At 46.6% G+C, this 26,611-nt stretch overlaps 1 protein-coding gene across 1 annotated transcript in view; it reads left to right on the top strand.

Moving 5' to 3' along the window:
• RBM18 (RNA binding motif protein 18) overlaps window positions 1-25,801 on the top strand; it is a 143,038-nt gene extending 117,237 nt beyond the window's left edge. Inside the window, exon 6 of the mRNA XM_078641972.1 lies at window positions 24,364-25,801. Within this exon, the coding sequence (XP_078498098.1) occupies window positions 24,364-24,523 (160 nt within the window). The 3' untranslated portion in view covers window positions 24,524-25,801. The remainder of the gene's footprint in view (window positions 1-24,363) is intronic.
• Window positions 25,802-26,611: the final 810 nt, after the last annotated feature.

The following is a 26,611-nucleotide window of genomic DNA, read 5'->3' as shown; positions in this document are numbered from 1 at the left end:
ACAACGGGGAACTGTGACAGAAAATACTGCGGGGAACAATGCAGGCACAGGCGCTAAGAGTTACAACAGCGCAGCAGAGGAACTACCGCTACAGCAGTCCAGGAGCACGGCTGCGGGCAGCGGCGGCACTAGGCAGGAACGGGGGCTCACTCGCAGAGAGTGTGCGCGGTGCGTGGGGTGACCGGCCCAGAGGGTCAGAGGTCACTGCCCACCACTGCGTGCACTCTGCACTATATCGCCCAGTGCGAGGGAGGAGTAGCTGTGAGGCGGGAGCGGGCGGCGAATGGGAAGGGAGTGAGAAGGAAGGGGGCGGGGCCGCAGGGGGGCAGCGGCGGGGAGCGGGCGGGAAACGCGACCGGGGCTGGGCAGGAAAAGGTACAGAGCTAAGATACTACGAGCAGGGGGCAATGCAGAGGGAAAAACGAAGGCAAAACAACGGGGGAACTAAGACCGAAAATACAACGGGGAACAGTGACAGAAAATACAGTGGGGAACAATGCAGGCACAGGCGCTAAGAGTTACAACAGCGCAGCAGAGGAACTACCGCTACAGCAGTCCAGAAGCACGGCTGCGGGCAGCGGCGGCACTAGGCAGGAACGGGGGCTCACTCGCAGAGAGTGTGCGCGGTGCGTGGGGTGACCGGCCCAGAGGGTCAAAGGTCACTGCCCACCACTGCGTGCACTCTGCACTATATCGCCCAGTGGGAGGGAGGAGCAGCTGGGAGGCGGGAGCGGGGCGGCGAATGGGAAGGAAGTGAGAGGGAAGGGGGCAGGGGGGCAGCGGCGGGAAGCGGGCGGGAAACTCGACCGGGGCTGGGCAGGAAAAGGTACAGAGCTAAGATACTACGAGCAGGGGGCAATGCAGAGGGAAAAACGAAGGCAAAACAACGGGGGAACTAAGACAGAAAATACACCAGCTCCATCCAAGGATAGTATATACTACAGTTGAGAACGAATATTTGGTGATCTAGTGGGCTATAGAGGCTCCTTGGGACTATTTTTTTGAGTTGCTATTATTTTTGGGACCCGATTATGCGGTGATCCTGTGATAAGAATGGTAGCCACTGGGTACTTTGTTATTTTTTTGATCTGCAGCTATTCTTTTTTATTTATTTTTTTGTGCTACAGCTTCAGGCCTCTTCTAAGGTAACATTTCATTCAGAAGTTTCCTCTTCTGCCCTGCCCGAATGTTAAGGGTCAAGTGAGGTAGGGAATTTGTTAATATGAGGACCCACAGCTAAATATCCCTATGTTGTAACGGGCGCCCAATGTGCCGAAAGACTCTTTTTATCTCCTCTACACTCTTCCTAGGATGACCCTCACTGAGCATAGTGCAGCTTGCACTGGTCAGGTAGGCAGACCATTTCTCTCTAATCAGTCACCGTTCCCTAGAGGATCAAATGTCAGTGATAGTACAACATACCTGAGCATCACCATTTTCTCACTCTGTAGAATGTTGGACTGGTTCCTTTTGGTAGCGAGTTCAGGGAAATAGTCTTCTCATTCCATAGGGGAAAGCTACAGGTGGTAGATGACGACCACCATGCCGGCCGGAAAGGGGAAGCCTTTCTTTAAAAGGGGGATGGTGTTTCACAGAGTGGAGGACAGATTTTTCTCGCGTCTGAACTCCCCAATTCAGGCTGAGGCAGTGAGAATTCTACGGAAACCCAATCCACTGACAGGATTCAAGAAGGGAGGTTGGGGGTTGGAATAAATGTAACCTTTTTTAAGCCATGCATTGTCGTTCCCCACTACAGTGAAACAGGAGAGCAGTGCAGCATCTTTACAGATGCTAATTCTACTTTCAGGCCAGTGAGGTGAATCAAGAGGGAGGGATAGAGGGGGAGGTTGGTTAGGGGTAGCTAGCCGCTCTGCGAGAGCAACAGGATTGCAGTGCGTTCTCCTCAGAGCCCCTATTTCTTCTTCCAAGTACACAAGACCGCTCAGATGGCTGTAGACAATGGGGAACTAAGACTGAAAATGAAGAGACAGTCTCTTGGTCCTGAAAGAAAAAGTATTGGTGTATCAGCTCAGAAGAACCACTTTTAGTCCTTATTGGGAGGTATTTTTCACTTTTGAAGGCATAAGGGCAGAGGATTGGAGAACCAGCTATAGGGAGTTGCAGAAAATGTATATTATCATGTCCCTACAGTGACAAGGCCCAAGAAGCTATTTTCACAGTGGCAGGCCTAGCTGCCCTATGTAGATAACCAGAGTGCTGATTAAAATACTAATATTACTAATAGAAAGGGACCTGCTAGAAAAATAATAAAACTACTACCTACTAATGAAAGGTCATGTTCCTCAACTATATACCTTCAAAATGGGGCATAGACCAGAGCTGTAGAAAAGGGTAATGCGATATGACTAAAGTAAATAACCTAGCCAGAGAGATAACAGAAGTATGTAGAGTTAGCAGGCCGTAATGTCTAGATGCACGTCCAAGTTGGAGAAATTCGCCGTATATAGTTTTGAACTGTTGAACAGCAGTTTACAGGACCTTTTGTGATCACCAGAAAATGAGTTATAATAATAATAATAATAATACTGGATTTTGTAGAGCGCAACAGCTACCTCGCGAGGAGGTGTCCCGGCGCTAGTAGAACACAGATGACCCGGGGCTAATGACGGAAAAGCTAACGGGGTTGGATAAAGAGCCAAGTTTTCAGCAGTGTCTTAAAACAGGGTTCAGAGGGAGCCTGTTGAATTTCTTGTGGCAGAGTATTCCACAAAGTGGAGACGTTAGCCGAGAAGGTCCGACCGCCTAGTCGGGCCTTTTTCGAGCGTGGGACTGCCAATTGAACACGGCAATTGGACCGCAATGCACGGGTTTGGAAGTATCTGGGGAGGCGGTTTTTCAAGTATTCTGGACAGGAGCCATGCAGAGATCTAAACGCCAACGTCAGTGCTTTAAACTTTATTCTGCTGGCAACTGGCAGCCAGTGCAGGGATCGAAGATGCGGAGAGATTGACTGCTTGAGTGGAATTCGCAGCAACAGTCTCGCAGCCGCATTTTGAACTACCTGAAGCTTTTGTGTCAGGTATTTTGGTAGGCCTAGGTAGAGTCCGTTGGCATAATCCAGCCTTGAGGTAACAGTAGCATGGATAACCGTTTTTCGGCAGCTCTCTGGAAGGAGTCTGAGAATTTTTCGGAGATTTCTCAGTTTACTCATGCAACAGCCGGCAACTTGTTGGATATGGGAGGTAAAGGACATGCTATCATCCCATCTCACTCCAAGATTTTTTGCTGTGTGACTAGGTGAGGGGGCAGGGCCCATCTCCATCGGCCACCAAAGTTCTGACGCAGGAAGGGGACCCTTGCCAAAAAAGATAACTTCGGTCTTATTGGCATTGAGTCTTAATGTATTTGCATTCATCCAATGTGCTACATCTTGGAGACAGCCTTTGAAGTTTGAAAAGGACTCTTGTGTGATCTCGGAATATGGAAATACCAACTGGGTGTCGTCGGCATACGAAATTGCCTTGACACCCCAGTTGGCAATTAGCGTAAAGAGAGGAGCGATGTAGACGAACAAAAGGGGGCTTAGGGCCGACCCTTGCGGGACTCCACAGCCGAGGGTCTTGGGTGCCGAAGAGATCGTCCCAAGTGCCACCTTCTGAGTTCTCTGGGATAGATAAGAATGTATACAACCCAGCGCCTTATCCTGGATCCCTATCTCGGCCAGCCGGCTGAGTAGTCTGGCGTGGTCCACCGTATCGAAGGCGGCCGACAGATCCAGGAGTACCAGCATTGCTGAGTTCCCTGCATCCATCGACCACCTTACTGACTCGGCTACCTCAATAAGCGCTGTTTCAGTGCTAAAGCCGGGGCGGAAGCCAGACTGTGTTTCATGTAGAATTTTATTTACTTCTACAAATTTACTCAGTTGGCGTTGTATGACTTTCTCCAACATTTTTCCCGGGGCAGCTAATAGGGATATTGGGCGGAGATTAGTGAGATCTTCTGGATCCCCATTAGGCTTTTTCTTTAAGGGCAGGAGGGCACTTTAAGAAGCAGCACTGAGAATGGGGCTTAGGCCCCGCCCACACATTACATTTCATCGGCAAGCTTTTGATTGGGTAGAAGATCTACGCTTTCACTGGAAGAGTGTGTGTATTGTACCTTTTGCCTTGTTGGAAAGCTTATAGTCGATACAGTATACCTGGGTTGATTAGGTTGAAAATTAGCAAGACTTGTAGGAAATGCCATATGTCTGCTTTTATAAACGAAATTATGACAAAGGCTCGACTCATTTATTATGAAAACATTTCATCAAAAAGTGGAAGGCGCACTCATGACACTGATTCTTCTTAGTATTTTGATCGTTCTTTCCCGGTTACCTTGCTGGGAGTCGTTGTCTAGGATCCAGCTTCACGTAGCTTCCCGGGAGCTGAATACGAGCTTCTTCTGACCATTGTTTCATTTGTCCTTTAATTTACGTTCCTGCTAAGCTTATTTGCTGTTCAGGAGCCGAATACGAGCTTCTTTTCATTATTCCATTTGTCTTTGGACCAGTGGGCTATTAAGTTTACACGTATTTGTCTACGCAAAATGTTAGTCTTTCACCCAATTGTGATAACTGGGACCCTGTGACAACTACTCTTGGGTGTTAATTAACGACAGGAGCACCAGACACATACTTTTTCCTTGGATGATGCTTTCCTGTGCTGGTTTCTATCTATGATAGCGCCTATTGGCCATGTTTTCCAGTTGCCATGCCAATTTGGCACTTCGCTATTGGAGCCCTGACGAAGTTCCCACATGGAACGAAACGCGTTGGCTGTATGAATGTTTTGGTAAAATTACCGAAATAAAGAATTTAACTCTTTGGATTAAGAAGAATCAGTGTCATATTTCAATGAGTGTGCCTTCCGCTTTTTGATGAAACCTATTGACCGGAATTGTGCTCTGAGACGACGGGGACAGGAAGTGTGTCGCACCAAAGTTGGACTCATTGTCGATACTTTTGTCTTGGTTGTGCTTGACCTTGGTCGGTCGTCCTGTTCTTTATTCTTTGTATTATGAAAACTTTAGTTACTTGCAATAGACTTTTAAGGGCGGATTGCTATTTCTCTTTTAAAGGTAGTCAAAGGGTATGTTTTTGTTTTTTACACAGAATCTCACAGATTACTAGTATAGGCAAGGTCTAGTGCTAGTTCCCATCTGTGACATGCCCCAGGGGTAGACTACTGTGATAGTCTTGGGCCTTCTTAAGAAGGAGTTGTATATTGTTTTGCCAACTGTAATTTTGCACCTATTTATAATGTTATGACTTTGAGCCTGATGTTTGTCTACTGCGAAAGCTTATGCTCAATACAGTGGGCCTTAACTGATTACTGTGACGTGACACAAATAATGACTATTGGCCTGATTGGTTAACTGGGAATTATTCAGACGCCATGTGCCTAATTTGGTTATTTTTAACCATTACCACAAAGGCAGTGGCTTTGATTTGTTTATGTTGAAAATCATGTGTTAAAGCCAATAGGGGGTATTACACTGTGTTAAAGCCTATAGAACTCTATTTTGTTACGTGAAATCTCTGAGATTACTGTTGTAGTAAAACAAAATTGTGTAGGTTACCCCCATGTCCCTACCCTGTGGTAATCCTTTGTTGGATTGCTTAGTATGGGGTTGTACATTGCTTTGCAAAGTTCATTTTGTGCATAATTGTAGATTTGAGTGTAAGCCTGATGTTGCCTTGGGTAGGTCTGAATTTGTTATAGTGTATATATATATGTATATATATATGTATGTATATATATATATATATATATTATATATATATATAGTATATTATTGGGTTATTACAAAACGTTGTTCAGTTTGGTCTGTTTATATTAAAATGTTAGGGCGTAGACAGTACACCTTATTTATTGTGAAACACGTATACTAAAGTCAACAGGCCTTTTAAGGGGAGATTGTTATTACACTGTGGTAAAGCATCTGGAGTGGAATTGTTACATTCTCAAAATTCACAATGGTAGGAGAGGATTTTGTGTTTTTTACCACCTTTAACAAATCCTAGGAGTAGAAGGTTTTCATTTGGCAAACACCTATTAGGCCTTCTGAGAGCAGTTGTATATTGTTTCGACACCTAAAATTGTGTACAGATTTGTCATTGTATGAAAGTAATTTGGTACATATTTGTGATTTTATAGCTGTATGCCTTATTTCTGCCTCGTGCGAAATCTGATGTGCAATTCAATAGGCGTGAGTTGGTTATGGTATCAAACCAGTATTGATAAAGCCTGTAGAGCGGGGTGGTTCACTGAGATATTTCTATGCCAGATGTTCTGGGTCTGATCTGTTTGTTATGAAAACGTAAAACAAAGGCAGTGGGTCTCACTTAATTGCTTAATTATTGTGTGAAGCATATGTTAACGGCAATAGGCCACTTACTGTGTTAATTGGTTTAAAGATTGCTTTCTGTGTGATGGCTACTAGGCAGCCATCTTGGAAAGTGACTGCGATTAGTGTACCATTGAATTACAGTTCCAAAATGACCTACGTGTTACATCTAACAAAAACCAACAAGTTGGAAATTTAAAAAAAATATAACTATGCATAATACCGTTTCAAAATGGCCAACCACTACTGTTTCATTTCTTTTTACTTATTTTTGTATTGCTCATATACCCAATTTGTTTAGATGGTGCCATTTTTCTTTTGTATATGTTTTGCACTTTTGATGAGCTTCTGTGTTTTGTGTATAGGTGAGTTGGTTGCTACAGGAGATGGTGGATGAATGGCACCATGAGTTTTCGGATGAGTGATAGAGTGCATGTTATAGATGAGTGATAGAGGGCATGCATCGCGTGTTATTTAGTGCCTAAACTCACCAATGACTGAAGAAGTACTTTGAATATTAAGCTAGCACTAGTAGTAGCATTACCAGTGCGTGTGTGTGTGCAGTGTAGAATCAGGTGTTAAAAACCACATCAGCAAAAACTGTTTTTTTGATTTAATTTGTTTTAAGTATTCCCCAGCGTTCACCATACTGCGCATAGATGAGCACATTTAAAATCCTTGTGTTTTTTTCTGTTTGGTCTAAAATTGCCAAAGTTAAGAATTAAGGATGAATTCTTCAGTGCCCTTTGGATAGTGTATTATAACATGATGTTTTCGTTCGTTGGCATAAACATTGAACACTGCAATTTTATTCTGGAAATGCCTGCCTACAAGTGGGATCGTTCATGCAGTCTTGCTTGCAGCCTGGAGCTACATTTTGTATAAACAATATTGAACAACAACGGAATCCTTTAACCGAGTCCAGCAGAAGCTGCTGGGTGTAATTTTCGAGACTGATGAGGGTAGACCCCTTCCTGTTCTCTGGAGCTCGTTCTGATTAAAGCCATCCTTTGCAATGCACCACAGAACCTTTATTCTTTCTGATTGTATTGGTACCTAGGAAGAAGGAAAGTATAACTGGGAAGGTCAGATGTTGACACGAGGGCATGCAGCCCTAGGCAAGGATGTTTGGAGGTAGACATTGAGAAGAAGGCCTCTGGGACTCCAACATTGGAGTTTTGGCTCTCAAGGAAACCTGGGAAAGCAGACACTGACACTTCTACATGGAGGATGGTCTTTTGAGACCCGGGCATTTAGACAGACATGCGGACACTGCCAATGGAACACGGGCACTGGGAAAGTGATCAGTTAATGGGAGAATAAACATTACTCCTTTGGTCTGTCAGCATCATGGATCCATACAGTTTACAGACCCTCCACTTTCCAAATACTTCCTGGATATATTAGGACTATGGTGTCGAGAACAGGTGGCTCTGTGAGTGAGTCTGTGAATGGAAGAGACTAAAGCCAATGTGATAAGTAGTCTAGGCCATTATAACTAGAATTGGGTTATATTGGGTGCATTAATGGTATGTTATGTTAATAAGTCTTCTAAAGCGCCCGATTACTCAAAGGTGTCTTGGCGCTGGCTTTAATAATGGAGAGAGATTAAACCGATATCTATCAACTAGCAAGTGCTGAGGAGCCAAGTCTTCAGCTCTTTCCTAAAGCTCAGCAGGTTGGGCGCATTTTTAATGTGTAATGGTAAAGCATTCCAAGCTTTGACAGTGCCTAGAAAGAAGCTCCTGCCGCCGCAGGTGGATAGTTTAAATCTGGGTACAACAATGTGTTTCGCAGAGATAGATTGTAGAGTTCTAGCTGGGATGTACCAGTTAAAACTTTGTTGAAGACAAGTGGGACCTAGGCCATGAAGTACCTTGTAGGCAATGCAGAGTGCCTTAAAATTGAACCTCTGTCTGATAGGGAGCCAGTGCAGATTTTTCATGGCTATGCCCACGGATTGATGTTTAGGTATCTTTAGCAGGAGTCTTGCTGCCACATTTTGTACTTGTAGCCTAATAATAATGTATTGATGCGCAGTGAGTAACATGCTGTTACAATAATCCAGCTTAGACACAACTAGTGATGCAATAATAGTTTTTTGCAAGTGCAAGGGGATAAAAGGAAGGATCTTTTTTAGCATTCTCAAAGTGAGGAATACCGAGCATGGTAGGGCACTGAAGTGATTTGTATAGGTTAGTTTGTGGTCAGTCAGAACTCCCAGATTTTAGGGCTTGGTAACGGAAGCAGGCACAGGGCCCATTTCTGCTGGCCAGCATGAAGGTGTCCAGAAGGATGTTTGTGCTCCAAAGAGTATTACTTTGGTTATGTCTGCATTTAAGTTGAGACAATTCCTACTCATCCAAGAGTTTACTGCCTGCCTGCAGGCAGTCACAAAATCTAGCACTTACCCTTGAATCCTTTTGGGCCAGTGATACGACAATCTTAGTGTCGTCTGCACTGGATGTCAAGGAAATCTAAAGCTTTTAGTTAGATTGGCCAGGGGTGTGATATAAATATTAAATAAGGTGGGACTGATGATGAACCCTGAGGAACACCACAGGGAAAGAAGAAAGCTTGAGATACGAACTCACCAGGTCTGACGGACTGTTCTCTGTCAGAAAGAAAAGATTTCAATAGGTTCCATGCAGTGCCGCGGACATTGATTTTGGATAAACTGTGTAATAGCACTCTGTGATCTACTGTATCAAAAGCGGCAGAGAGATCAAGCAGTATAAGTGCTGCCCGGCGGCGCTGATCGAGCGACTGCCTGACCTCTTTGGTTTCTTTGATCAAGGCTGTTTCCGTGCTACGGCCACTGCAGAAACCGAACTGCGTGGTGCAAGATGGTCATTAGATTGAATATGGTCCTTCAGTTGTATGTTTATAAACATTGATAATCTTGGAAGGGAGAGGAAGCCGTTATATATGGCGATAGCTGCTAGGGCTTTCTGATGGATACATCTGCCTGTGGATTCCTCACCTTATGAATATCCCTTGCGCCAGCATTCCGCGGAAATTTTTCGTAGCTCTCCGTGCCGACGAGGTCGTCACAGCGTCATGGCTCCGCACGTGACTCCGCATGACGTCACCGGAGCCATAAGAAGACCATGTCGGCGTGATGACGTCAGTTCACTTTTTTCCACGCTTTCGACGCTATTGGTTTTTCTGGGACTCTCCATACTCTTTTGGATACTTTGTGTTTTATATTGTATCTCTTCCTTTATTTGTAGCGATGTCTGCTCCAAGAAAGTAAGGGTTTAAACCTTGCAGAGAATGCGGTAAACATATATCTATTACGGACCCGCATGAGGATTGCCTTTGGTGTTTGTCTTCAGATCCTGGCGTCCAGGGATGCTCTTTGTGCAGGAAGATGAATCCGAAATCCCTTAAGGACCGTGAGGCCAAACTCTATATGGCCAAAGCTAGAAAAGAGAAAAAGAGGCGCAAAAGGTCAAAGTCCGGTTCTTCGACTTCGAACGACTCCAAGAAGAAGAGGAGACATGCTTCTCGACATCGGTCTTCGAAGTCGGTGGTATCTAGGTCGCCTTCTCCTGCTCCTCGACGTTGAGAAAAGGATTTTGTTTCTCGCTCACCTTCAGTATCTCCTCAGGTGACCCCGGCCCATTCTCCTTCCTATAAGGGTACCCCAGAACCGGCTACGATGCTGATCCCACGCATTTTCTGAATGCGATGTATAGTATTTTTACCAGGGCCTCGTACCCCTCTGGAGCACCTTCGGGTCCCATGGGTCCTTTGGCTTATAGTTTGGGTGTGCCTCATCAGTATCCTCAGGCCCCCTTTATACCGTTCATGCCAGCGACGTCATCTGGTCTTTTCCGGCTCAAAGTATGTCGACGCCGTATGGGCAGTCACCGGCTCCATCCCGTGAAGCTTCTCGAGTTTGAACGGCTCCGTTTATGGATCCACCTTTGACGCCGATTCTGGAGCCGTTGACGCTGCGTGTGGTTCCGCCGACGCCGCGTGTGGCGCCGTCGCTGCCACAACCGAAGTTGCGCTCGAGAAGAGAGGCGCAGATATTAATAGAGGAAGAGAGGTATCTGGATGAAGAGTTGGAGGAAGGAGAGGTTTATGATACGGAGGATATGTTTGAGGACTTATGTGAAGCAAGCGGCCTTGACACTTCTCCTGAGTGTGATTTTGTTTCGCAAAAGGCTTCTCCCTCGAAGGATGTGGCTCCATATCATACAGTTATCAGGAAGGCGGCAGAACTTTTGGACTTACGGCTTGCTGTAGCAGAGTTTAAGCCTAATCTCCTCACTGAAGTGCTGCATTCTCCTTCAGTGGTTGAACCTCTCTTGCCATTTAACGATGCTTTAACAGAGCCTATTCCTGAGGTCTGGCACAATCCTTCTTCAGCTCCTGCAGTTTTGAGGTCAATCTCGAGAAGGTATAGACCTGCTCCTGGTGATCTGGTTTTCCTTTCCTCCAACCCCTCTCCTGAAAGTCTGGTGGTGCAGGCTTCTTGCTCAAAGCAGTCATCAGGTGTGTTTTCACAGGCTCCATATGACAGGGATTCTAAAAGGTTGGAGCAGTCTGCAAAAAAACTCTTTTTATCAGCCAGTATGGCTTTAAAGTCTACCAGCGCCACTTGTCTCCTGGGCAGGTACATCCATGCTTTAATAGACTCTGCGAAACAGCTTCTCCCTAAGTTATCTGAGGAGGACAAGGGGAATCTGAATGAGGTGCTGGTGGATGCTCAAGCTGCTGCTCGCCAGGTTATCAAGTCTGGTCTGGATACCGCGGATTCTGTTGCCAGAGTCATGGGATCGTCTATTGCAACAAGAAGGCATGCTTGGTTGAAATCTTTGGGATTTGTCTCCTGATGTGCGGGCTGCTCTTGTTGACTTGCCATTTGATGGCGCCAGGCTTTTTGGAGAAAAGGCGAACTCTGCTTTGCAGAGATTTAAAGACAGTAAGGCTACCGCAAAATCTTTGGGTCTGCAGACTCAAGACAGGGTAAAGGCAGAGGTCGCCTTCGTGGTGCCGGACGCCATCCCTCTTCCTCCTCCTCCTCCTCCTCTGCCTCCCCTACCCCTCCCGGTAATGCAGCAAAGCAGCCCTAGATCCGCCATCCTGGATCATGTGGGTCCTGTGGGAGGCCGGCTTACCCATTTTCTACAAGACTGGAAATTAATAACTTCGGACCTTTGGGTTCTAGATCTTGTAGAAAATGGGTACGCCCTTCCCTTCAGGGAATTCCCTCCTCCTTTCCCACCTGGCCAAGGGTTTCGCACAGAGGATCACTTGCTTCTCCTTCAGAAGGAGGGTCTTACCCCGTTACAGAAAGGTGCGATAGAGGTGGTTCCAGAGCAGGAAAGGGGTCAGGGGTGCTACTCCCGGTATTTCCTGATTCCCAAGAAGGATGGCAGGTTACATCCAATCCTGGACCTCAGAATTTTGAATCTGTTTACAAAACAGGAGAGGTTGAAGATGCTTACCCTAGCACAAGTTATTCAGGTGCTGCAACAAGAGGACTGGATGGTGTCCATCGACTTGCAGGATGCATATTTCAACATCCCAATCCTGAAGTCGCACAGGAAGTATCTTCATTTCACGGTTGGGTTGCAACACTACCAGTTTGCGGTCCTTCCGTTTGGTCTTACTACTGCACCTCGAGTCTTCACCAAGGTGATGGCAGTTGTGGCGGCCCATCTCAGGAGGTTGGGGATTCCGGTTTTCCCTTACCTGGACGACTCGCTTTTGAAGGCAGAGTCCCCAAGGATGGTGAGTCATCATCTGCAGGTTACAACCCACCTGTTGTACAAATTGGGTTTTTCAATAAATGTACCCAAGTCTCACCTGGTGCCCTCTCAGCGCAACCTGTTCATAGGGGTGGTACTGTATACCACTGTGTGTCGAGCATTCCCTCCTCCTCAAAGGACTCTCGACATACAGGAAATGATTCCCTTATTTTACAATGGAGCGGTTGTTCCTGTTCTGAAGGTCCTTTGCTTGCTCGGTCTGTTCCTGCATCCTGCTGGTCACACATGAGGGCGCTCCAGTGGTGTCTCTGCAGGCAGTGGTATCAGCACAACAGAGATCTCAGGGAGTCAGTCAGGATCTCCAGAGAAGCTGCAGCGGATCTGTCTTGGTGGAGCGTGGAGGGCAATCTGTCTCAAGGAAAGCCCTTTCACCTTCCTCCAGTGGTGACCACAGTGATAATGGATGCCTCTACCCTAGGGTGGGGTGCACATCTGGGGGATCTGGAGATCAAAGGTCTTTGATAAAGGATGCCTCTACCCTAGGGTGGGGTGCACATCTGGGGGATCTGGAGATCAAAGGTCTTTGGTCTCCAGAAGAAAGGTTGTTTCACATCAACTTTCTGCAATTGGAGGCGATACGTCTGTCACTCAAGGCCTTTCTCCTTTCCCTTCGCAGTCAGTCGGTTCAAGTCCTGACGGACAACACCTCTGCGATGTGGTACCTCCACTAACAGGGAGGAGTAGAGTTGTACTGTCTCTGCAGAGAGGCGTTGCGGCTCTGGTCCTGGGTTCAGGACCATCGGATTTGCTTGATGGCAAATCATCTGCCCGGGGTGCTGAAAATGCGTGCGGATAGTCTGTCGGCAGTTCTCCGCTGACCACGAGTGGAGGCTTCATCCAGAAGTTCTTCTGCACATCTTTCAGACGTGGGGAACTCCTCAGGTGAACCTGTTTGCTACACTCGAAAAACGCGCACTGCCCGTCATTCTGCAGTCTCCAGTTTCCTCAGGTTCTAAGGAAGATTCGCCAAGACCGGGCCCAAGTTATATTGATCGCCCCGGAGTGACCAAGAAGGGTGTGGTACACGGACCTTCTTCACCTCTCGTTGCACCCTCCGCCCCGTCTCCCTCTCAGGGCAGACCTCCTCTCTCAGATGGAGGGGCAAGTTCAACACCCCCACCTCCAGAGCCTGCACCTTCATGCCTGGAGATTGAACGGGGCAACTTGAATTCTTTTTCTCTCCCGCCTAACGTGGTGGACGTTATACTATCGGCCAGGTGACAGTCCATCAAGTCGGTCTACTCTTATAGATGGTCTAAATTTGTTAAGTGGTGCGGAGAGAAGTCTATTGATCCCCTTAAAGCTCATCTTTCTGATGTTCTTTGTTTTTCTCTTCATTTGGCCCATCAGGGTTGTGCTGTGGCTACTGTTAAAGGATATTTGTCTGCATTGTCGACATTTTTGTATTTGCCTGATCCGCCTTCTTTATTTAATTCTCCTATAGTCTTATGATTTATTAAGGGGCTGACAAACATGTTTCCTCCGACTCCTTTTATTATGCCCCAGTGGGATTTGAATCTGGTGTAAACTTGTTTAATGGGTTCTTCATTCGAACCTATGCATAGTTGTCCTTTAAGACTTTTAACTTTTAAAACGGTCTTCCTGGTAGCTATCACTTCGGCCAGGAGGGTGAGTGAACTCCAGGCTTTGAGTTCAAAGTCGCCTTTTCTGACCATACATGCTGAAAGGATGGTACTCAGGACCAGGGCTGCTTTTCTGCCTAATGTGGTTACTCCCTTCCACCTAGGTCAGTCTATTACCCTTCCTACTTTCTATCCTCCTCCTCACCCATCCAAAGAGGAGGAGAGACTTCATTGTTTGGATCCAAAGAGGGCGATTAGCTTCTATTTGGACAGAATAAAGGTCTTCTGTCAGGATGACCAGCTCTTTGTTGGATATGCTGGCCGTATGAAGGGCAAGGCAGTGCACAAGCGCTCGTTATCCAGGTGGATCATCTTGTGCATCAAGATTAGGGCTCCCGGTTTTATGGTATTTATTTTTGTAACATTTCCATCTGTATTTATCCATATTTATAATCGGGCCATTTTATCTGTACTTATCCATATTTATTTTGTGTGTTGTATATAAATGTAGGTGTAAAACTGCACATTTTCATATTTATTTAAATGATAGACGTGCACTCATACTTGGATGTCTGTTGTATTTAACTATTTAAGTTGCCAAATATTACATAACAGTGCATACACTGGCAAATATTTGCATTATACCACAAATGTATGTTGAAAAATGCAGTTATTTAAAGAAATTGTATCCTGTTTTTTAATTTCCTATGCTGTCCATCTGCTCAGCTGTTGGGCTATAATTCACGAAAGACAGCACGAAGAGTCACTTAAAAGAAGCACATTTTCTTGAATTATCCATTAAAAAAGATAAATGCAGACAGAAAGCCCATTGTTTTCTGTCTGCATTTATCTGTAAAAATCTGTAAAAAACAATAAACAAGGAGCCTTAATCAAGATATGATACTCCCTGGCTGGTAAGGAGCCTCCTGTAGGCATTAGAGCTCATTCCACCAGGGCCAAATCGTCTACTTCTGCATTGTCCAGAGGTGTTCCTGTTATGGACATATGTAAAGCTGCAACTTGGGCCTCCCTCCACACTTTTGCGAAGCATTACTGCTTAGATTCTGAAGAGAGGAGGGATGGCCATTTTGCTTGTTCTGTTTTGCAGGACTTTTTGGGTGAGGTACTGCTGTTGGATTCTATTCATAAGGTGAGGAATCCACAGGCAGATGAATCCATCAGAAGAACAAGTTACTTAACTTCGGTAACGCTTTTTCTGGTGGATACAGTATCTGCCTGTGGATTCCTCACAGACCCACCCACCTCCCCGTTGTCCACCCTTTTATACCTTAAAAGATGAGGTATTTGTTATTTGATGTATTTTTGTGTACTCAAGACTTTGTTACCTCTATTCATTTATTGTTGTCTTGTTTGAAGTGCAAGCTTTATTCGTTCATTATACACTGAGTATATTTGTGTAAATTCTGTATACTATGCATGCATTGTCTCTATGGTCGGTTCGCCCGTTTAGTCTCGGTGGCACGGAAAAAATGGGTGGAACTGACGTTATCACGCCGATGTGGTCTTTTTATGGCTCCAGTGACGTCATGTGGAATCGCGTGCGGAGCCATGACGCTGTGACTACCTCGTCGGCGCGGAGAACTACAAAAAAATTCTGCGGAATGCTGGCACTGGGGATATTCATAAGGTGAGGAATCCACAGGCAGATACTGTATCCACCAGAAAAAGTGTTACCGAAGGTAAGTAACTTGTTCTTTAGGGTCTAGAGTTGCTTTTTTTTAAATGAAAAAATTGAGGCTCTATTCCAGATAGATGGAAATTGGCCAGTCGAAGTCATGATCGGAAGATGGCCGTAAGTGGGGCGCAATAGTCTCCGCCACTGATCCTGCTATCTTTGGAGGGCACGGATTATATGGAGAGCCAGACGAAGTTACTCTCAGTGAGTTAATTACCTGTTCTAGGGTAGGTGGTATAAATTTACAAAGGCTCGGTCCTTTCTTGCATGTAATGGTGGAAGCCATGATATTATCTGAAATGGTGGTAGAGGAAGAGAATAGGTTGTAAATTCCTTCCACCTTTTTGGTTTTCGATCTCTGATCGCCATCATCTATACTAGACTACTGTGTTGTTGACCTTGGAGCAGCAGCATCTCTACTAGGCAGCCCTGTTAGAAACAAGAGTGGAAAAATCTATACTAGGCCGCTGTTGTTATTCATGTAAAGCAACAACACTTACACTAGACAGACCTACTATTGATCCTGGAAGCACACCTCCCTACTAGGCAACCCGGATACTGGGCTAGGAACCTTGCCACTTCTAAGAACCACTGTTATTGATCCAGGAACTGCACTATCTAGGCTAAGTTAGCTTTGGTATTGATCCAGGTGCTGCGCCACCTGCATTTGGCTATTTCTGTTATTGATTCAAGAGCTGCATCATCTTTGCTAAGCTGGCTTTTGTATTCATCAAGGAGCTGCACTGTTAGAAATGGGGGTCTCCAGTTGGGAGAGGTAGGTACCTTTGTCCAAATAGGGACCCTGGCTTCTAGTCAGGGTAAGGGGGAAACACTCCTGAAATAACCCCTGCTCACCCCCTTGGTAGCTTGGCACGAGCTGACAGGCTTATCTCCGAGGCAGTGTGTGAAGCATTTGTGACCGCATACAGTAATACAGTGAAAACACTACAAATGGACACCACACCAGTTTAGAAAAATAATTCATATTTATCTAAACCAAAACGAGACCAAACGACAAAAATCCACAATACAGTATTAAAAATAAGACTTTCATAAGGAAGAAATAGCTCAGTTGAATGCAAGTTGTAAATGCGACACTTTTCTCATAACATAACTTAGATGCGTCACGCAAAACAGACCAAATGGCCACAAGGAAGGTGATGCTTTGGTTCCTTACACGCAGGTAAGGTGATGCGTCGGTTCCTTGCTTTGAAGGAGGTGATGCTTTGGTTCCTTGCTTCAGCGCAGAGGAGGTGATGCGTTGGTTTCTTACTGAGTGGGGGGGTGAGGTGTCGGTTTCTTACTGCGTCCCCAAATGATGCGGCAGTCTTGGTCCCCCGATTCGATGCGTCGAACCTGTACGATGCGTCGTTTCGTGCAGTCGCACAGCAAGCTTGGATTGGTGCTGTGATCTCATACTTCGGAGATCGTTGCACCCGATGCGTTGTGCGGCAATTTCTAGAGCCGCGGCAGGCGCTGAAACGGTTTCTTCTCCGATGCGTCGGAAACAGGTGCGGATGTGACACACTACTTCGATGTTGCGTCGATTTTCCAGCTCCCAGCAACTAACAGTCTCTAGAGGTCCTAAACAGCAGCTGGCACCTTTTTGCAGGTTGAAATTCCCAGCAAGGAAATTCAGGGGAGCTGGTGGTGAAGTCTTTCTGTCCCTGAAACTTAAGAACAGGAGGCAAGCTCAGATTCAAGCCCTTGGAGATCTTTTCTTCAAGCAGATGACAAAGCAAATAGCAAAGACCTTTTTCTCCTTTCTTTGGCAGCAAGCACCCACTGCAGGCCAACCCCAGACAGCAAACAGCAGAGGGGCAGCATTCCTCCTCCGCTTATCCAGCTCTTCTCCTTGGCAAAGGTTCCTCTTGGTTTCCGAGAAGTGATCTAAAAGTCTGGGGTCTTGGCCCCTCTTTTCACAAATCCTTTCTTCTCTGAAGGCAGAGATTGTCTGTACCTAGCCAAAACCTGTTCTGTCCTCACTAGTGCAGCTTCCTGGCAGGCAGTGGAAACAGCATTGTTGAAGGCAGACCAGGCCCATTCAGGTGAAAGGAAATCTCTTCCCCCTACTCTAAATGCAGTCCTGGTCTATTCAGCCCAGTCCTAACTAATCAGACTTCTGGAGCCGCTGCCCCTCTCCAGTTCCTGTCTTCCAAAATCCAGACATGCAATACATAAACCTGGCAGAGGCACACTGGGTGGTTAGGCAAGAAAATACCTACATTCTAAATGTGGTATTTTCAAACACAGAATGTAAAAATTACCCTCACTAAAAGATGCATTTTAACATTCTGAGTTCAGGCATACTAAACTTTATTTTTCTACCTTGTTCCCAGGCCAGTTATGTTTATAAGATATTATAAACGAACTCCCCATTCTGTCCTATGGGAACAGGTAGCCTTGCAATAGTGAAAAACAAAATTGGCAGTAGTTCACTATCGGGACATGCTACACACATCAGGGCATGTACTAACTTTCACATACAATGCACCCTGCCAACAGGGGTACCTTGGGATTACCTTAGGGGTGACTAATATGTAGAAAAGGGAAGGTTTAGGGACTGGCAAGTGTGTGCACTTGCCAAGTCGACATGGCAGTCCCAGACTGTATTGTAGTTCCTATATCCCTGATAGGCTCTGCGCATTGGAATAATATACACTATAGATTTGACTTAGGACTGAGGTCAGTATGTCTCTATCGAGTATACTAAACTTAATTGTGTGTGTGCCAGCTAACTCCGAGGTCACTAGAAACTTCTCGAATAAACATGAAGGGATTAGTCTCTGACAACTGCATAAGCATGACAACTTTGTTTCCCTTAGAGTCGGAACAATATCTTCAGAGTCGTGGAAACAATAGATTACTGTTTCACTCAGTCAATCGTGCATGCTTTTTGTTTCTACAGAGTTGCATAGAAATAGAGAGACGGGGGTTTCAATAAAAGGGTTTATTGAACAGTCTTATTTCTCATGCAAGAGAACTGAACTGCTACAATCGTAAGACAGAATGCGAAATAGAATACGTACAGCGTTAACAGTAATATAAAATAATACTGTAATAGCATGGTCTGTAGCTATGACATATATAAAATTACATACATAAATAACACAGGCTAAAATACTCAACTGGTGCTTCTAAAATAATCCTACCCCAGTGTACTTAACCTAAGTGCAGTACGAGGGAAGAAGTAGGTGCTGTTTTTAGCTATAGTTTAGTTTAGTTGTGCCAAGAGTTGCCAAAAGTTTCTCTAGGTTCTAGTCAGATCCATACCTTAAAATGAGAGAGGTTGGTATCTCTTTCCCGGGACTCGATCTCGAACGCCCCGCAAGGGGAGTCCGAAACACTGGAGCTGGATTCTCGGCGAGGAGGATGACGGCATCTGGTCAGTGCGTCAGTTGGGGACTTGACTTTCTTCGGGACTTTCTGGGGCGAGCTGCGTCGTGCATGTAGGTAGTTGAAACGCACCGTGGTTTGCCATAGCAAGTGATGGTATATTTATACCTTGAAGGTGTTTATGAATGCCAGTATTGACGTACAAATTGGGCATAAAAACGCCATGAATGAACCCCTAAGGAATATATGTTCATGCATAGTAAATGGGTCATTGGAGAAATCAATATCCAGGCAAGGTGAAGTCCCAAAGGCTTAAGAGTCTGTTTTTCCAAGAACTCGTTGTGACAAAGAGGATTGGATGTAGTTGACCATGCCTGTATTTGGTTAGCATGAGCAATGCCTAAATAAGGGCAATGTGAATTGTACCTATTTAAGGGCATATATCGGGAAATCAATATACGGTATCTAAATCGACACACAAGACTGCACACAGGCTCTGCAATGGTAGGCCAAAGTTACATTTTACAGGCTTCTTCTGTGGGTGGCACAATCAGTGCTGCAGCCCACTAGCAGCATTTGATTTACAGGCTCTGGGCACACACAGTTCACTATACTAAGGTCTGACAAGTAAATCAAATATGCCAATCATGGAATCATTAATCCATAACAATAATTTACAAAGGGAGCACTTGCACTTTCGCACTGAACATCAGTGATAAAGTGCCCAAAGCATCTAGGCCAGCAAAACGGAGTCCAACACACAGCAAAAACACAGAAGGCAAAGGCAAAAAATGCAGGGGAGACGCACGCCAATGGTGCCAGGTCTATCATGCACCATCTATGCTAAGCTTGCACTGTTATTTGTGCTATGATAGCTATGTTAAGCTAGCTCTGTTATTTACTCAGCAGCACTATCTATGCTCGGAGGCGCTGTAACTGATCCAGGAACAGTACAATCTATACTAAGCTAGCTCTGGTATTGTAGCTGCACCAACTGTATTACGCTTTTTTTTACAGGCCCAGAAGCTGCTCAATGTGTGCTAATCTAGCTCTGTTATTGATCCAGGAGCTGCTCCCTCTGCTAAGCTAGCTCTGTTATTGATCAGAGCTGCACCATCTATAATAGGAGCCCTGTAATTGATCCAGCTACAGCACCATTTGTGCTAAGCTAGCTCTGGTTTTGGAGCTGCACCCTCTGTGTTCAGCTTGCTGTTATTGATCCAGAAGCGGCATCATCTGTGCTAAGTTAGCTATATTATTGATCCAGGAGCTGACGCATCTGTGCTAAGCTAGATCTGTTATTGATCCAGGAGCTGCCCCATCTATCCTTGGAGGCCCTCCTTTTTAATGATACAGGAACAGCACCCTCTGTATTTGGCAGTCCTATTTAGATCCATCTATACTCTGAAGCCATTTGATGGATCCTAGAGGGGTGCCATCTCTACGAAGCAGTCCTCTTGTTGATCTGGAAGCAGCCCCATCTACTATCTGTTCTCTGTACCCGTTATTGACCGAGGTGTTGCACCGCCCATGCCTGGCACCTACTTTCCAAAGGTCTAACAAATGTGACTACTAGATCGTGACCACATCAACTTGCATATATTTGCTATTGCTACAAAAGGGTAGTTATGGTGCTTCGAGAACATCCAAACCCAAACTGGACGCCTGCTTGATGTAGTTTAATGTAGTGCCTATGCTTAATCGATATTCATATGCAGCCCTCCGGCTATTGTTTACTGGGCCTGGTTCTTGAGGTTGTAGAGAGCCACCTCATTATTGCTCCTTCAAATGTGCCTTTCCAGCCTGCATTTGGGGTCTCGGCGCTCCACCCCTTGCAATGTACTCCAGATGGCAACACCTCTTGCCATGTGCTCTCCTGCCTCCCATGAATATCCTGCGACCCGTGAATGTACCAAGGAAACTTGAGAGACTGGAGTTGTGCTTCTTGAATGCTGGCGTTTCACAAATAGAGACCAGTAGAGCCCCGAAACAGGGTTTTACTCCTTAGCATTTGCAATGGCATAAATGTCTCAGTTTGACCGCGCCAAAGTAGCCCCTGGTGTTTGTGTGTGTTTATGCATCTAGTTAGTGCCCTTCAGCGACTGTCACTGGTTTCATATTTATGATGCAACACATGTGGGCTACAGGGAGGGGGGGGGGGGGGAAGAGATCCGGCCAGGGTATACCAAAGCTAGCTCATATCCCACTAGAGTGCGGGGGGGGTGTCCAGACCTACACTTATGACCTGCAGGAGGGACGGGGTTTGGGTGGGTGGTGAGGGGGGCTGAAAGGGTGCCGAAGACTGCACTCCTGGACAGCAATGGGTAGGGGGTGAGGAGGGTCTGGTCAGGACGTCCACAACCTCATGTGAAGCCAGGAAGGGGGGGAGAGGTGAGGGCATTCTGGCCAGGGTCCACAAAACTTCACTAGTGGCATGCAGGCCAGGTCCACAAAACTTCACTAGTGGCATGCAGGCCAGGGTCCCCAAAACTTCACTAGTGGCATGCAGGCCAGGGTCCCCAAAACTTCACTAGTGTCATGCAGGCCATGGTCCCCAAACCTTCACTAGTGGCATGCAGGCCAGGGTCCCCAAAACTTCACTAGTGGCATGCAGGACAGAGTCCCCAAACCTTCACTAGTGGCATGCAGGCCAGGGTCCCCAAAACTTCACTAGTGGCATGCAGGCCAGAGTCCCCAAAACTTCACTAGTGGTATACAGGCCATGGTCCCCAAACCTTCACTAGTGGCATGCAGGCCAGAGTCCCCAAACCTTCACTAGTGGCATGCAGGCCAGAGTCCCCAAACCTTCACTAGTGGCATGCAGGCCAGGGTCCCCAAACCTTCACTAGTGGCATGCAGGCCATGGTCCCCAAACCTTCACTAGTGGCATGCAGGCCAGAGTCCCCAAACCTTCACTAGTGGCATGCAGGCCAGGGTCCCCAAAACGTCACTAGTGGCATGCAGGCCATGGTCCCCAAACCTTCACTAGTGGCATGCAGGCCAGGGTCCCCAAAACTTCACTAGTGGTATGCAGGCCAGAGTCCCCAAACAATCACTAGTGGCATGCAGGCCAGAGTCCCCAAACCTTCACTAGTGGCATGCAGGCCAGAGTCCCCAAACCTTCACTAGTGGCATGCAGGCCAGGGTCCCCAAAACTTCACTAGTGGCATGCAGGCCAGGGTCCCCAAAACTTCACTAGTGGCATGCAGGCCATGGTCCCCAAAACTTCACTAGTGTCATGCAGGCCATGGTCCCCAAACCTTCACTAGTGGCATGCAGCCCAGGGTCCCCAAAACTTCACTAGTGGCATGCAGGCCAGAGTCCCCAAACCTTCACTAGTGGCATGCAGGCCAAGGTCCCCAAAACTTCACTAGTGGCATGCAGGCCAGAGTCCCCAAAACTTCACTAGTGGTATACAGGCCATGGTCCCCAAACCTTCACTAGTGGCATGCAGGCCAGAGTCCCCAAACCTTCACTAGTGGCATGCAGGCCAGGGTCCCCAAAACGTCACTAGTGGCATGCAGGCCAGAGTCCCCAAACCTTCTCTAGTGGCATGCAGGCGAGAGTCCCCAAACCTTCACTAGTGGCATGCAGGCCAGAGTCCCCAAACCTTCACTAGTGGCATGCAGGCCAGAGTCCCCAAACCTTCACTAGTGGCATGCAGGCCAGAGTCCCCAAACCTTCACTAGTGGCATGCAGGCCAGGGTCCCCAAAACTTCACTTGTGGCATGCAGGCCAAGGTCCCCAAAACTTCACTAGTGGCATGCAGGTCATGGTCCCCAAACCTTCACTAGTGGCATGCAGGCCATGGTCCCCAAAACGTCACTAGTGGCATGCAGGCCATGGTCCCCAAACCTTCACTAGTGGCATGCAGGTCAGGGTCCCCAAAACTTCACTAGTGGCATGCAGGCCATGGTCCCCAAACCTTCACTAGTGGCATGCAGGCCAGAGTCCCGAAACCTTCACTAGTGGCATGCAGGCCAGAGTCCCCAAACCTTCACTAGAGGCATGCAGGCCAGGGTCCCCAAACCTTCACTAGAGGCATGCAGGCCAGGGTCCCCAAACCTTCACTAGTGGCATGCAGGCCAGAGTCCCAACCCCTTCACTAGTGGCATGCAGGCCAGGGTCCCCAAAACTTCACTAATGGCATGCAGGCCATGGTCCCCAAACCTTCACTAGTGGCATGCAGGCCAGGGTCCCCAAACCTTCACTAGTGGCATGCAGGCCAGAGTCCCCAAACCTTCACTAGTGGCATGCAGGCCAGGGTCCCCAAACCTTCACTAGTGGCATGCAGGCCAGAGTCCCCAAACCTTCACTAGTGGCATGCAGGCCAGGGTCCCCAAAACTTCACTAGTGATATGCAGGCCATGGTCCCCAAACCTTCACTAGTGGCATGCAGGCCAGAGTCCCCAAACCTTCACTAGTGGCATGCAGGCCATGGTCCCCAAAACTTCACTAGTGGCATGCAGGCCAGTGTCCCCAAAATTCCACTAGTGGCATGCAGGCCAGGGTGCCCAAACCTTCACTAGTGGCATGCAGGCCAGAGTCCCCAAACCTTCCCTAGTGGAATGCAGGCCAAGGTCCCCAAACCTTCTCTAGTGGCATGCAGGCCAGTGTCCCCAAAATTCCACTAGTGGCATGCAGGCCAGGGTGCCCAAAACTTCACTAGTAGCATGCAGGCCAGGGTCCCCAAACCTTCACTAGTGGCATGCAGGCCAAGGTCCCCAAACCTTCACTAGTGGCATGCAGGCCAGAGTCCCCAAACCTTCCCTAGTGGAATGCAGGCTAAGGTCCCCAAACCTTCTCTAGTGGCATGCAGGCCAAGGTCCCCAAACCTTCACTAGTGGCATGCATGCCATGGTCCCCAAAACGTTTTTATTTTTTGCCCTAAACCGTATCCCAGAATGGCTGCTTTAGGGTGTTTTAATGAAAGTAAGCATGGAAGCAAATATTCGTTTTTTCAATAGTGTCTTTAGAAAAACAATACTCCACTGACCTATGGAATGTTTATATGCTAACGGTAGTTCTAACCTGGAAAATGTCTAATGTGATTTTCTGTAACATACGTAATTTTGGTCTACAAGTTTCAGGTGTGTTAAGCGTGTTTAAATAAAATAATACCCAGCTTATTTAATTTTTTCATTAAAGAAGTGTGTCCATCTGCGTATGCTGGCGCACGGTAGCACGCCAGTTCAAGGGTCTCCAAAAGTATGGATTTCACCATATAATTGGACTCCATTGGAAAGTCTAGTACATAATATTTGATTTCAGCTGCTTTTTAAGTGTACTCTGCTGTTGCCAATTCAAGAAACAGAGGTGCTTTGAGGGTAAGTGGTTGAAGAAGTCAGGTTTCGGACTGTGGTTCCTCTGATAACTCAGTGAGCTGGCTGTGTGGTCCCAGACCACGTCTCTATGCAGATAACTTTCAACTGGCAGACTGCCATATTTCTGAAGGCGAATACAATTAAAATATACCAAGGGCTGCATTGGCGGCCCTCGAACTTCTCTTGTAGGCATTGCCTTTGTAAAACACGCAGAATGTAATCAAAGGGCGCTGCAGAATGCAGAAAGTGCACAACTCCTTCCTAATGGACCTTGTTTTGCTTTCTAGTGTCAGTGCAAAAATTAAAGCCATCGAGGCAAAGCTGAAAATGATGGCAGAAAACCCGGACGTGGAGCAGCCTGTCCCGCCCACCCATTCCTACTTCAAGCCGCCGGAGAAGAGGAGGACCGGCCCGTACTCCAGGAGCGGCTGCAAGTCCCGCAGATGAGCACGAAGGCACCAACAACATTATCATAGTAATAAAAACAGACTCGTTGAACCTGCACCGGCGGCCCTGCTGCCGCCTTTGCACATTGGGGTGGAAGAATCCGCCCAGACAGCACAACCGTTTCCTGTTACTTTGTTTTGTACCAAATGTTAATATTTTTACAAATGTTTTTTTCTGGTATTGTGTGTACAGAAAGACAAATTGTGTTTCTGAAATAGCTGTTAGCAGCTAGGGCTGGGACATTGGATTATAGAATGCCTGAAATCGAGATTGGCCCGGAAAGAGTCCAGAAAATCCACTTCTGGTCACCGTAGATCCGGAAAGCAGATTTCAACCCTGTGAATATTGTTAGAGCATGCTGGTATGTGTTTCAGTGCAAGTCATGTCTTTCAGTTCAGTATTTATTAGGTCCAGGATCCCGGATAAGGAGCTTAAAGTCGGGTGATGTGTTTCTTTTCTAGATGCTGCTGCTCCCACGTGAGTGCTTCCACGCGCCATTTTGTAGGTTGCTGGCAATAAAATCACGGCCTTAATTATGATCCCAAAACCATTCCGTGAGGTGCCGATCTTACACTGGCTGCACAGTTTTACCAGTTTATCCGAGTGGGGCTAAAATAAAATACAGGGAAAGTCAATTTGATTCATTTTTTTTTTTTTACATGTGGGAAAAGGAATGGCGCAAATGCATTTGCTCCAGAGTTATCGAGTTAACTAATAATCCATACGGGTTTGCTGTCTTTAAACATTACAGCGTGTAGAAAATACTCGTCTCCGCCTTTTAGATGTGAAAGATTGGGCTAGGTATCAACAAAGTGTTTGTTCTGGTTTGTTTTATTTGTAGCAAAAACTGCAAATGTTCACTCACTCTTGTTTTTGTAAAATGAATTAACAGGCATGTTCGTGCACTAAGGTTTCTTTTTTAAATCCCTCCATCGTGTCTAATGATTTATCAACAGAAAGCATGCTCAGATGGTTCGTCGGTCCATTTTCCCATCAGTGTTTGCTGCGTTTAATCCATTGCCCGTCACAGGTAAAAGAATAGGTAATGGTTGTGCCCCTGTTCCCTTTTCGCACCAGCTCAGAGTTTCTGTAACATTGACCTCTGGACAGATAACCCGACGGAAGCGTTTCTGCGTTCACGCTGCTGTCTGTGGCACGAGGGCTAATGAAAGGGATACCTCGTGGTACCAAACCTGCAGGACCTCTTTGTGGCAGAGATTGCCCGACTGCCCTTTTTATTATTATGTGTAATTGAAATAAACTTGCTTTTCTTTTGTAGTGAAGTGTGTTTTTTTGTATTGACGGGTATTTGTGTGGAGTTTGACTGTGCCTGCCCTCGGCCTACACGCATGCATTTATAACACCCCCCAGCTTTTGTCTATGGGGCGAGCGCGCGCGCGAGGGGAAAGTGCCTCTGTATATAAATGCAGCGAACCTTTCTTCGGTGCCTAAAAAAATATATACTTTCATTAAAAAAAATCTCCCCGGAATCTTGAACAACAAAGATTTAGTCTCCCTTTTACGTCCTACGTTGCGCATTTTTTTTTAATGTACATTAAAATGCATCCATTATTTAATATCCTGGACCCACCGCGCGTGGTTTATAAAGGGTGCACACGCCGCAGGGCCCATGAATCCCTGCAGTGTGCGTGTGTATGTGCGCGCCCGCTCGCGGCCTGTTGAACCAGCCCCCTGTGTGAGACCATCTCTGTGCCATCCTCGCTGCGGCCGCACCCACCCACCTCTGCCACGTTCTGTCCCGGCCCCGAAGAGGCCCGAACCGGGAGTTTGCGTGGGGCAGAGGGTGCCAGGCCCTCTGCTGACCGAACTGTGTGTTCCTCCTCCCTGAGCACGGCGTCCAGGAACGGTTGCGTCAGGGGTTTGGGAGAACGTGACGTTCATAAGCTAAACGTGTTTCTTCTGAAGTGTGAAATCCTCCGACATTTTTCTGTGTTTTGAGTGTTCTTTGAATAGAATAAATGGTGATTTTTCCTAATTTGCGATTTGTTGTCTTTAGCTCTCCAGCATAGTTGGGGATGAAAAGGAAAGCGCCGTATTGTCTCGAGTAGGAGAGCTGCCTGCTGCAGG

Source organism: Lissotriton helveticus, chromosome 5_1 (genome assembly GCF_964261635.1).
Source record: "Lissotriton helveticus chromosome 5_1, aLisHel1.1, whole genome shotgun sequence".
Classification (NCBI taxonomy): domain Eukaryota; kingdom Metazoa; phylum Chordata; class Amphibia; order Caudata; family Salamandridae; genus Lissotriton; species Lissotriton helveticus.
The sequence above is the reverse complement of the archived record's forward strand: the minus strand, read 5'-3'. Positions and strand labels throughout refer to the sequence as shown.